The 13,198-nt window shown below is 48.5% G+C and overlaps 1 protein-coding gene across 7 annotated transcripts in view; it reads left to right on the top strand.

Moving 5' to 3' along the window:
* The first annotated feature begins 2 nt into the window (after positions 1 to 2).
* Positions 3 to 13,198, top strand: part of RHBDL3 (rhomboid like 3) — a 72,161-nt gene continuing 58,965 nt past the window's right edge. Inside the window, exons 1-2 of one of the 7 annotated variants that reach the window (XM_080561249.1) lie at positions 3 to 573; positions 3,139 to 3,299. Coding sequence is in view for 5 of the 7 variants with exons in the window: in XM_080561243.1 (XP_080417369.1) it covers positions 7,303 to 7,422; positions 10,953 to 10,976 (144 nt within the window). In the remaining 2 variants the exon portion in view is untranslated. Of the gene's footprint in view, positions 574 to 3,138; positions 3,300 to 5,113; positions 7,423 to 10,267; positions 10,368 to 10,952; positions 10,977 to 13,198 lie in introns of those variants that run through there. The other 6 variants (XM_080561243.1, XM_080561244.1, XM_080561247.1 and 3 more) reach the window with 6 other exon arrangements.

Raw genomic sequence — 13,198 nt, 5'->3', positions numbered from 1 at the left:
CCGGGAGGACCGGGGCTGGACGCGGCCGCCAGGGGGAGCGCGGCTCCCGCCCAGCTCCGGCCTGACGGGACCCAGGCGGGCGGTGGGGGGCGGCCGCGACGCTGCTGCTGGCCTGGGCCGGCTCCCTCCTGCCCCGGGCTGGCTCCCTCCTGCCCCGGGCTGGCTCCCTCAGCTCGGCGAGCCCCGGAGAGCGGCGGGACGGGGGTGTCCCTGAGCCGCCTCACGTCGCAGCGGTCCCTGAGGAAAAAGGCGGGAGCCGCGGGCAGCCATGAGGCGGGTTGTGCCGCGGGGGAGAGGGAGACAGAAAGTCCAGAACTGAAGCTCAGAAACATCACCTCCGTGTAATTTTAACGTAGTCTCCTGAAGTAATTTTAAAAATCCCATATTTTTAAGTAAATCTCCCTGTTTTGGCACATCTGGGCAATTGTGGACACTTGTCTCAGTGGTCCAGCCACGCAAAGCGCTGGGGACTGACTGCTCTGACCAGACCCCGTGGCCTGACCAACATTTCTGAGGTGCTAACCAAATTCATGGGGAAAACTCAGATCTTGCAAGCCTGTGCTAGGATAAATGGTAAGCTGCTTCTCTGTAACCTTCTCTTGGTGGGGGGGAAATACTGTTTTTGTGGAACAGCTGGCAACTTTGCAATATTTATCAGGGTTCCCACTGTTGATTTGATTTACCATCCATTCTGCTCGATCTGAACTTGCTGCAGATGGGGTGAGGTGTTGTAAAGCCCTGCTGAAGCATAGCTCTGTTCCTCAGCAGCCATACAGACCATGCCAGTCACTGGCGTAGCAATACAAGGCAGTAAGTTAAGCGTTTTCTCCTCCCTTACTTCTTCCTGTCACGCGCTGGAGTTTTATCCCATCTCCTTGCCTTCATTATATCAATTAATGGTAGTACTCTAAGGCAGGAATGGGAATGAATTTGAATCCAAATTAAGCTACACGAGCAGGTGGGGGAAGCTGAGAAAAGGAAGAGTCGTAATAACAAGATGTTCTTCAGACTGAAGGGCAATTTGGGAGTTTCTCTTTTCAGAGGACCTTGATTGCTCTCTTATGAGTAGCAATAGGCAGTGTTGCTTGAACATGAAGATTAAGAGCTGGATACAAAAGTAGGAGAAAAGGGGTTGTGCTTGGTATCTAAGACCCAGGCCTGTACTTTCTTGCCCTTTGTAGCTTTCCACCTATCGGTCACACTTTATTTGCCACCAGCAGGAGAACAGAAAAACAAGGACATGAAATTGCAGGGCTGAGACACGTCCTGTGATTCCCAAATCAGAGTCAGGGTTAGAGAACCTTGTGAGGATCTCTGGATCTTCTGACCCATTAGAAAGCACAAGAGGAGGCAGCACATGCTGGACCTAGCTCCGTCTGTGTAGAAGGCAATGGCTGCGTCCCAGCTAGCTGACCCCTTCTGTCCCAGCCATGCTGGATGTGTGTAGTGAGCATGATGTACTTTGATGTGAAAGACAGAGTGTGAAATACAACATACCCTGCAGCTCCCCACCAGCTTCTTTGATTTCCAGATCCTGGAGCCTCCTGTGTGTTCAGTAACACTAATGCATTTCTGCTCACAGGCAGCGAATTCCCCTTACACCTCCTCTTGCAGCCATTTCCTGAAGCTCACAAGGTCTCTGCTGTTGCAGCAGAAGTGAAGTGTATCTCATTTCTTATTGACGTGCACAAACTTCTTGTCTCCCTTCCCTCCCGGATTAAGTTAGTAAACGATGCTCAGACCATCAAATGCTACCAGCACACTACTGGTGAGTCTGAGGTATTCTCTTTTGACTTAAATGTCTGAAAGTGAAATTGATAAACCATGATCTGGTGAGCACTCATTAAGTGAATGGGGTTCACTTGACTTTTTAGGGCAATTTGTTTAAAACTGTATACTGCCAGTAGTCTGTAGAGTGGCTTGGCAATTTTTAAGGACATATGAGTAACTTAGTAGTCCAAGTCCTGCTTTTGAGAGTGCCATGTAGGATCCTTGCCTCCCAGGAGCTTAAATCTGATTCAGTTTCAGATATCTTCATGTACTTTTGAAATTGCATTCAAAGCCTTAATAATAATTGTCATGAATATTTCACAAATTATAAGGATTTTATTCCCTTTTCCATGTATATTATTTAAAGCTCAGGAACTCAGGCAATTATGTTCATTTTTAGCTCTAATTGTTCAAGACCTTTTATTTTTTGCCCACAGTGAACAGATGCGTGTTTGGGATAGCAATATTTTAAACATTTCCTAACGTCCTTATAAGGGTCTTGATAGCAGAATGCATGATAATATTGAAAAGTATTTAGTAAAATCCATTCCCCTGTGCTACTACAAATTTCTCCTGTTCAGAAAACTCTTACTTTCTGGAGGAAGAAAAGTGCTTTGGAACCTCTATTTTCATGTCATCACGAACAAGTTCATACCTTAAAAAGCATTAAAGGGAAAGCTGTTAACATGCAGGACAATTATGGAAGGAACTTGGAACCAGTGAACAGTGAGAAGACTTTAAACTCAAATCTGGTCTAGGCTGTTAATGAACAGATCTCATTAGTAACTGGAAGTGAAATGCTATAGTGGGGGTAGGCACCATATAGGTACTTTACATGAAAAGCACCTTTTGTTAGCTATATTCGAAAAAAAAGACGGGCAATTCTGTCACCGAGGAAGAAGGGTACAAGGGTCAGCATGCAGGTAAAGACCAGAGTTTGCTGTGTGCTGTTACAAAACCTGGCCTTCATTGGTTTAGGGAGAGGAAGTTGCTGGGAAGAGAGCCCATCTAAATCTGTTGTGGCTCTGTTTGTGTGGGTGCCTCGTGTTCTCTGTGAAAACTTGTGTAATTATGCCACCAAGGTAAGAATTATGATATTCACTTGCCAAGACCTCCAGGATCCCATGAGGATTATAGTCATAGTCACTGATGTGAGAGGAAAGTATTCTACTCGTTGAGTACATAAGGAAGAAAGTCTTAAAAGTTTAACTGTTGCTTTTGAGTGCTGGTTGGTGGGGAGAAAGAGCAGCAGCCCATTTAATTCTCTATTCACTCACACACTCTGCACAGTGATTTGTTTTTTTTCCTCTGATTCTGTCACTGTTTTCTAACAATTTTTTAATTATTATTTTTTTTTTTACAAACCAGACTCCCATCTCCTCTTCACGTTCAATCTGATGTGTGAATTGCCTGGCCTTGGTGCAAAGTCACTGGGAAGACAAAGATCTTGTTTAATCATCCTTGGAGAAACATCCTTCACCCCTCAGCTTTTACCTCCTGTCTGAAAGACTATCAGTTCAGGATTAATTGTAAGCATGACTTGATTTTATGTTGGAAATTAACCTTGAATTACTAATTGGTCTCCATTTCAAACAATTCTTTTGATTTGGGATGAATTCACCAATGTGTGCTGTGTTCCCATCGGGTGACAGTTGAAAAGGAGCAAAGACGCATTTTAAACACTGTAGGCTGACTTGATAGAAGAGTTTCCTCTTAAAACAACTGTCCAGAAAGGGTTAATGGTGGATTTAATTATTTCCTCAGCCATAATGAAAGAGACAGTTAGAACCAGCTGCAACCAATAACAGCTACTGGGGCAGAACAGAGCAGCAGGTAGAAAGACTAGAGTCTGCACTGGGAATTCTTCAGTGCTGGAGTTGAAAAATCTCTAAGTATAACAAGGGGAATGGGGAGGGCCAGGTGGATAATCCTTCAAGATAGGCTGGAAGTCAGATGTGAAACTGGACCTTATTTTTCCCCACTGTTTCTTGTCTTCAGGAGAGAAAGCATTCCTGAATTAGGGAGAAGCTGAAAGGCGGCCCATATTGTCTGATTCATATTAATTCCAAAAGATGAGGCTCATATCGTCATCACCGATACTGAAAGAGCCCTTTGTTAACTTTTGGGCACAGTAACCCCAGCTCCTATAGTCCGTGGTTCTTAAAGATCTTGCATCATTTTCACAAGTCTAAAAGGGTTAATCTGACTGGCTTGGTCCAGTTCTGTGTGCGCTATCTAACTTCTTGCTAGGGCACAGTGCTTTTGGCATCTGATCCAAAACACTGCATTTTGCTTCAGAAGTAGCCTTTCAGGTCTGGGTCTCTGTCTGAGCTCCAATGCAGTAATCAAGCTATGTAGATTTCTCCATTTGGTTTCAACTGTGAGAACCGTGCAGTTTTTAAAAGTCCTTTGGGACTTCTTTGCTTGGAAAAAGGACCCATGAACAAACTGTTCTGATTTGCTTCAGAAGGCTTGGCTAACAGATGTTGGCTGGGTCCCTTTGAGAGCTTTTAAATTGCATATTCATGAGCTGACCTTTTTAGCCACTTCCCATGCAGGAAGGACCTATGTCTACATTTTGTTTGCAGTATTAGGAATATAAAAGATTGCCTACATAACTGAATGTGAAAATGGATTGGGGTTTGTTATCTCAAGCTTCTTCTTTCTAAGTTTCTTCTGTAGCCCTTGTGTGTTCTGTCTACGTCTGTTCTGTGGTGGCCCACAGCTCCCTAGTGTCTCTAGCAATTACTGTTTTTCCAAGGCAGAATCACTAGGGTATGCAGTGGGGAGAAATGACAGTCTAAATTAAGAGGCTCTCGCAGACTTGGAAGATGATAATTTGTCTGTAACAAAACTCCTCATTAGAATACTGTTAATTTCCTTTCTGTGACAATTATAGCACAGCACTAGCTCATATGTGCAATGTGCAGAGATATTTCCATAAAAAAAACCTTCGTTGCCACTAGTGAAAACATTCCTTAGAGGAGAAAAATGAACTTATAATTTTGCAGCAGTTTTCCAGTTTAATGGGGATTTGATATTAAGGTAAGTTTATTTTGCAGCTCTCCCTGACGTTTATTGCATTTATGTTAGACTTCATGGTTAGCATTTTCCTGCTAGCATCTGCAATCTGAGGTGATCCACAGTTCTTGGAATGGCAGTCCCCAACTGTGTGGAACCTGTTACCCCTGAAATTCAGCTCATTTATTCTCTCTTTACTTCTAAAACTGGCTTTCCTCCTCCCTAAAGACATCTTTAATGATTGCTGTTTCTTTTTGTTGGCATAGTATATTTTTGCTTATCCATCTGTTTTAAGTTTTGATGAGGTTTAGGTTTTTAATCAAAAAGAGATTGTTTTTATAATAGCTGTACATGGCCTGGAATATTTTGGCAGGGGTGGTGTTGTATGAGTAAGGTGGGTTAGTGCGTCTCAAAAGTGCTGCATTTGGTAGCCTGCTCTTTCATTTTGGAAGAGCAGGCTGGGCAGGCTCTAGACAAGTAAGAAGTGCAGAAAGAATCACCTTTAAACCTGAAGGAGGTCTGCTCTGTTTAACTTAGGACAACAGTTTGGTAATCATAGAATCATTTAGATTGGAAAAGACCTCTAAGATCATCAAGTCCAACCGTTATGGAGGTGGGAGAAGCCCTCTGTTCATCAGTTCCTCTGGAGACTTCTGAGCAGTTTTTATTTTGTTGTCATTTTCCCATCTGAATCCAGAGGTGGAAAAATTCTGCTCTTCAGGTCCAAGGGTGTTGAGTTTACTTCTTGCACTCACTGTAAAAGTTTAGCTAAAATCTTCAAAGTACTGGAAGGGACATTTCTTGAAAAAATATCTCTGATCTGCTGGGCTCAGAAACATAAATGGAGGGGAGTTTTTTACCTTAGCACTCCTTGAACATAAGAGTTTCTTTTCTAATGTTTGTTCAGGATGGGGCAGTTGGATAGTAGTTGGGCAGTAACACAGGATAAGATTATCATCTTAACTCTTCCATTTGTTCCCAAAATACAGATCACTTGCACGTTTGATTTCGCTGTCTAGTTTTGCCAAGGGAAAACTTAGGTGACAGAGGAGATCATTCCTTTTACTTGACTTTGCTCAGCTCTGTGAGATACTGTAGCCCTTGGTCCTGACCTTAAATTAGTGCCAGCCGGGTGGGCTGCTGAGCTGTGGACGTCTGCCGGCAGGTGTAGCTCATGGGGACACCTGCAGAGATCTGGGCACTGTTCTCCTTCTGCAGAAGAGTATTTTAGTGTTTAAGAAGCTAGGGCCCACTGGCAACAGCCTGTCTGGGTCTTTACTGTTAAGAATGCTGTGCTGTTCACCACTGCGTTGTCCTGGTGCTTTAGCTCACAGCTAGGAGCACAGGTTTCCTATCACTGCGTGGGACAAATTTGATCCAGATCAAAAGTGATAAGGTGTATGGAGTAAGGCGTTTGTGACGGCTCTGGATGGGAGAGAGGAGAGGATCTCTGCTGTACGCTCTGCTGCTGCTGGCTGGAAGGTCCCGTTCCCGTTCCACAGCTTTTCTGTTGGGGTTTTCCTTTATCTTTTCTTGTTTCTGTTTGCTTTTAAGACAAATTTGTAGGGAAAGGAGGGAGTTCTAGCTCGGCTCTGTCCTTGTGGCTGAGAGCTCTCGTGTCACCAAAACTTGGCCTGGGGTGCCGGCCCCCTCTGCCCGGGGCTGCCCTCAGCTGTGGCAGCCGCTGAGCGGAGCGGAGCAGGGCGCTGGCACCGGGCGGAGCAGCCTGGCTCTGCCGGCCCTTCCCCCTTGCCAGCCGGCTATTGCCGCGCTTGGTTGGAAGGAGCTAAAACTGCTGCATTTCTGCCCTCAGCCGAGGCGTTCCCCAAGTTCCTAATCCCGGCTCCAGATGGCTAAAATACCCATCTCCTCGCGCAGGGACGAATAACGATGGGGAAGGCTTAAAAACCCCACAGCGACCCCGCACTGCGACTCGCCGGGATGGAGAAGTTGGCTCCCAGACCCCCAGCAGCGCCGCGCGGCTCCGCCACCTGCCTGCGCTCGCTCCGCCCGACCCCCGGCTCCGGGAACCCGAAGGGGAGCTCGGAGAGGGGGGCACAGAGCCGGCCGAAAGGGGGGCCGCCCCCCTAGCGGAGCGGGGCTGCTCCCGGCGGCTCCCCCCGAGCTCTGCCTCCCTGCGGGGCCGGCCTCGGCCGCTGCCAGCCCCCGGGGCCGCTCGGGGGGGGGGGGCTGGCCGTGCCCCCGGGGGCCGTGCCCGGGGCGGGAGGAGGCGAGGGGAGGCGAGAGGTGGCCGAGCCGCCCCGGGGAGGGGTCACCTGCCCCGGCCGGAGCCCGCCGCCGGGATGCCGCCCGCCTGCGCTGCCCCCGCTAATTGGATGTTCCCTGGATGGAGGATTTCCTCCCCTCCCGCCTGCGGGAGTCATGAAGGCAGCAGGCTCGGCTGCGCTTGAAAGTTTGCCAAGCGGCAGCTAGGTTTAATTTCTTCAAGGATCTGGGGAGTAAAGGGGGGCGGGTGGGGGGGCGGGGGCTGCGGGGGGACCGTTTCCAAGCATGGGAGACAGGCTGCCGGAGCCTCACGCCAGCTCTTCCCCTGCCGTGGCTGCCAGCTCAGAAGCGGAAGAAATCGAGGTGCTCGACTCCGAGGATGTCCTACCTATGGCCGCAGAGGATGTAAGTTTCCTTTGCTCGCTGCCTTCACCCCTTTCCTCCGGGCCGGGTTAATCGGCTCACGCTATTTATAAAGAAAGCCCGGGCCGGGGGGAGGAACGGGGCCGGTGACCCTCCAGGCGCCGGCTCCGTCCCCGCCGCCCTCCCGCCGCTCCCTGCCCCGACAGGAAAGGGGGGGCTCCGGCAGCCGCCGGGCCGGCCCCGTCCTGGGGCGCAGCCCCCTTCTCCCCCTTGTCGGCCCAGCCCGGAGCCCCCCGGTGCTGCCCCGCCGGGCTCCTTGGCCGCCCGCACCCGGCTGCCGGCGAGCTGCGGCTGGCCGGGCAGGGCACTGCTGGGGGCAGAGGGACCGGGCTGCGGGCACAGGCGGCTCTAGAGACAGGAGTGGGGCTGATGTCTCGGCTTGAGGGGCTTCCTGGGGACAGAGAGCTTCTCCAGAGTCCCAGCTACTCGGAGGGTGACAGACGTGGAACACCCCCCTTCTTAAGAACCTGTTCCATCTTCCAGCCCCCGAGCTACAAACAGAGGAGGAAGTTTTTTTCCGTGTTTTTCTTTTTTTTTTTTTTCCCCACCCAAGTTCGGCAGGGCTGATAGCCTCTCTCCACCCTCTGAGCTGCGATTTCACCCGAGGATGGGTTAACTTGGTGCTGTCTCTCCTCTGCTCACCCAGCCTAGAAGGACACCAAGTGGTCCTGCGTGCTTTGAATCAGCTCTTGCCAGGCTGAGCAGCAACGCCTGCAGAGCTGAGGTGGTAGTTCTGCATCTGCCGGTGCTGGAGGCTGGAGCTCGCTGTGCACCTGTCTGGGGGGGAGTGAATATGAGCAGATCTGCATTCCTGGTGCAGCCCTGGACTGCTTGCAGCTCTCCTTCCTAGCAAACTCTGCTGGGATGAGGGCTGTGCAAAGTGCCTGCTCAGTCTGCAGAGGTAAGCGCAGGCTCTGTTCCTGCCTATGGAGGGATGAAGCAGTGATGCTGAATGTCTTTCTGAAGTGGGCTGTCTCCCGGACCTTGCACAGGCATGAAAGGGGCGCTTGTAAACTAAGCCTCTCACAATGGCACATCCCTTTTTGCCTCTACTTTTATGATGCTGCTAGAGGAACCTGCCAGGGGCTGCTCGGGGCAGCGCCTGCTCCTGCTCCTCCAGTCCTTCCGAATCCCCTAGAATTCGGTTGCTGAATTTTCCTCCCAGAGGGCAAGCAGAGGAAGTGCACTTGCTTGGTAGAGCTGCTTTCCCCAGGCTGTAATCCCGAGCACTGCACGTTCAGGAGGGAACGTGTGATGCAGTTTGTGCTCTGCTATAACACTGCCGGGTAGTCTGCACTGGAGCATGCCTGAGCAGGGGTACGTGTAATTTTCATTGGGAAAGGATGGTTTTCCAGGAGTCCAGGTTTCCAAATCCCTGTGCTTGCTTACTTCAGACTGTGACCTTTTATTCCCTGACAAATTTTGTGCTTGTCTGGATGGTCTACAAGTAAGATTTCCTGTTGTGATACACATGGGCCCCTTGGAGTTCCTCCAGCCTCTACAAGAATGCAGCCATTAGCAATTCGATCCTGCCAGGGGCCCAGGAGAAGCGGAGTGCTGAGTGCCTGGCAGGATTGGGCTCCTGACACAGTAGACAGGCTGTGAGCTTTCCTTGGTGAAATCTAGATTCTCATCCTAGTTCTGCTGCTGATGTGCTGCTTGACCTTGAGGTAGGACAGCCTGGGTCTGGTCCAGCTCGCAGTGTCCTACTATTACTTACCTTGGGATCTGCATTATTATTTGACTCTCGTGCCTTGTTTTCTGCAGTCAAGAAAATAGAGTCAGAGCCCACAGTTGCATTTGCTTATGAGAAGCTGCTGAGACCTGGCAATAGATGATATGACAGAAGCTTGAGGTATCATGTATCATCTGCAAGTCAGAAGAGCAGGAAGTGGTATAAATGCCCTCCTTCTCCACAGCCAAGGATTTCCTGCTGAAACAAGCAGGCTGCAAGCTACAGAGCATCATCTCTGAAAATTCAAACTGCTCTGTGCTAGGAGTGTGCCCCCCGAGACCTAACTGGGGGTTGATTTTCTGTTATTACATTTGAGAGCTTGACGTAAGCTCTTTGGTTTGGCCAGCAAGAACTGTCACAAGGTCAGTTCTTTATATGTTGTTAACCACAAAAATATTACACGGTAGATGTTTGGCTGTCACAGCCTTGACAGCGTGTAACAGCTCAGCTGTGATGTCATTACAGCTCTTGGAGCAGCATTCCACGAAGCCAGCATTGAGGCAGTCCCAAAATGTTCTGTTTAAAGTGCTGGGCTGATTTATGATGATAAATGGGAGTTTATAAATGGATGGGGACGTGGGGAGGAGGGGAGCCAGCAGCTGAACTGATTAAATTCAGTGGCCTGATACCCCACTGTCTCTCCAGTCAGTTCTGCTTTAGATTTGCCTACCATGTGAAAGGAAATATTCTTGGGAGGATTGGGTAAGGCTCTCACCAGAGCTCTGCTTTGCATATAGCAGAGTGAGGAGACTTGCTTTTATGAGGCTCATGTTTGTTATTTTTCTCATTTTGCTCTTCTAGGAAGGTGATTGAAGCAGAAACAAAGTGTTGTGCTGAACAACACGCTGCAGACAAGAGAACTGAGAACGTGCAGGTTTTTTCATGGGGAATCTAAGCAGTCGTTAACTGGGTCACTGTTGTCCCATGGAAGTTGATCTCTTCTCAGCTGACCCCAGATCCAAGACCTAGGAGAGAGAAGCAAGCACTTCATTAGGAATTTCCTCAGTTCCATGGGGCTGTGTGGCTTGACATTGGTCTTTGTACAAAGCATAAACCAGAGCCAGTCATCAGCTTGTTCTTTCTGTTCCCAAGTGACAAGGACTGGTGGAGCATTCACGTGGTTGTCTGCACTGAAGTGGACCTTCTTTCTGTGCACAGCTTTTCAGACAGATCTGGAACAAAAGTTGTAGGGGTAAATATAGTCCCAGGCTTCCCCCTTTCCACATTGTGCAAGAGGAATTATCCATTTTTTAGCTGTGGACATGTGAGGCTCAGAGAACTGATGGGTTATCAAAGGCCTTGCAGCAAGTCCCTGCCAGAGTTAGGAGTAGGCAAGGCTCTGACAACCAGAGAAGGCAGTCTGTGGGTCATGGTTGGGCCACAGGATCTTAGAAAGTGATCTGAAAAAACATTGCTAACTCCTCCCTCCCCTCAATATACACCAAGCTGTCTTGATCCCTGTGGATAAAAAGCCTTTTATTCCTTAGTCACTCACAAGCAGACAAAGCAGAAGAAAACAGAATTAACACATGAATGTTCCGAGTTTGTCTTAATTTGGATTTGTAAATGAAAACTGTACTCCCTGTGGTTGGTAGATTCCCCCTGCCTCCTCCCCCGGAAGGGTAGGTGATTCTGGGATGAAGAAGGCTGTTGGAAATGGCACTAGATCATTTGGTTATTTCTCAGTTAGAATATACTTCTACAGTTTGCTGCATGTTAATGTCGTTGCTCTCATACCTTCTTTTTCTTTTTTCCTCCCTTATGCATTGCCTCTCAGCACTGGAAAGCCCTATTTGATCAGGTATGTGAACAACTGATGTATTGTCTCTGTCTTATGAGCAAAGAGTGTAGCCCGCACTTAATTTCCTCTGTACTAGATTTTCCGTGCTTTTAACGTACAATTTAGGAGCTCTGTGTTCCTGATTCCCAGGGTGCTGGTGTGCAAGTCGTTATTATCATTAATGCTTTGGGCCTTTCTCTCAGTTTCTCATCAGAGCAGCCAGGAGGAGAAGCGGGCCCAGGCTGACCATCCCTTGTAGTACAGGGGCTGAGCCGAGGCACTGCAGCAGGTGCTCCCTGTAGCTGCCAGCTCCCTGTAGCTGCCAGCTGCACTACCCCTGCTCTGTGGATTAAAGGATCGCCTACTCTTTGAGGCAGGCAAACTAGGACCTGTAAAACCAGCACTGTGTTCTATGAAATGGTTCCCCAGCTGCTGAACCGACTTCTGCGTGATAACATCTATTTGATCCAGGGGAGGACCCGCAGCTTTTAACTTCCACAGAATTAGCAAAGTATCTGCTTCTGTACCAAAAGCCGTGGTTGTACCCGATAAATGCCATTGGTCACACCCGTAGCTGGCTGAAATCCACAGAGCTCTGTAGAGCTCTGAGTTATAGCTGCTGAGAATTTGGGTTGTGGATTCTAGCTTGTAAATTATGCTTTTAGCTGCTTTACCTGACATGTTTGCTTTGTGGTGTTCCTTCCATCTGCCAGGCTGAAATGTGAAGCAGCTATAAACTGAAGGATTTTTCTAGGGTTGACTTGCTTTTAAACTGCACCACTCTCTGGATGTCATAAACTTTTGTGCCGTTGTGTGTGCATGTAAATGTCACCTACTGTAAGTGAACTTACTCTGATGCTGACGTTGACCTGGCAATCTTAAAGTTCTGAGGTATTTTTGTCCCCACTTTACAAGGTGATAATTCTTGCTTATACAGCTGAAGGCTGTGGTGCAGTCTCTGTCAAAGGATGTCCTCGGTACCTTGAGGGTCTTGCTATCATTCAGCTAATAACTGGACTGCCTGCTCTGATGAGTGCTTGTCTGTAGCCAGTTAGCTGTGACTAACTGTTAATCCACGTGTCTGGACTGCAGTTCGTTTGTTGTTGTACAGTCAAGCAACTGGCAGTTGGGAATTAGATTACTCTAATTGTTGATCACACCTAAATTGCGTGGTGTGTTTGAATTTGCTGGGGCTCATAGGGAATGCTGCCACTCAGAAGACTGATTCAAGATAAATTGTTTGTGGTCTGAGCTGAATGTTTCAGCCACTTGGAATTCTCTTCTGTCTCGAAAGTTGGCCTTAATTTGAAGTCTGATTCTACAAGCATCCTTTGAAGTCATTGAGTCCTTGTGGGATGGGGATCTTGGCTGGTAGCTACCTCAGGCTCAAAGAGAGGAATGGGTAATTTCCCACTGGACTTGCTTGCATAGTAGAGGTCTTTTTTTTTTTCCCTTTTTTCTTCTCTCCCCCCCTTTTTTTCTTTTCTTTTTTTTTTTTTTTTTTTGTCTAAGGGAGGGGAGTTTGACTGTTGGATTTACAGAAAATTACTGCAGGAGCAAGGGAATGGGCTGCAAAGGCAGGACTCTGATAATTAGCTATGTTTCAATTAGGGCTGCAGCGGAAATTTAAGCCTCGTCTGTAAGGCTTTATTATCAAAGAGAATGCAACCTGTGACAACTAGTTGTAAGTCCTGAATAAATCAATAACGTCCTTGTTGCCTGTGGGCAAAGCCAAGGCGCTGACGTCTTCCTCAAGCACAGTATCAGCAATGCAATGCAATTAGCCTGCAGTGAATCGCAAGATGCTGTTTGTCATGGAACAAGGTTGCTATTCCCAGCAGCTCTGTGCTGGTAGGAGAGGGGAGCGTTTTGTTTAGCTCTGACTGGCATCCACGTGAAACACGATAATGTCTTAATAGCTAGAGAAAGTCTGAGTGTTGAAACTCAGAAGAGTTGCAGCTCTCGCTGGGAGATCTGACCTGGCCTGATGTGTGTGCAGGGTGGAAGTGGGCGACCAAAGATTTATGTGCCCCGTCTCTTTGTGACTCATGGGCTGGGACTAAGGCTTAAGTCACCCGCTCTTCTGGGACGCAGGGGCTTCAGCGTTCACCTCCTCCCCAGAGAGCAGTGGAACGAGGGAAGACCCTGGAGGATGTGTTAGGGCAGTTGGGAATTCACGGGCTGGGAGTCTGCAAGTCTCCTGTTTCCAGGGTGATTTACGGTGATGGTAAATGATGCAGGGG

Source organism: Anser brachyrhynchus (genome assembly GCF_964034855.1).
Source record: "Anser brachyrhynchus genome assembly, chromosome: 18".
NCBI lineage: Eukaryota > Metazoa > Chordata > Aves > Anseriformes > Anatidae > Anser > Anser brachyrhynchus.
The sequence above is the reverse complement of the archived record's forward strand: the minus strand, read 5'-3'. Positions and strand labels throughout refer to the sequence as shown.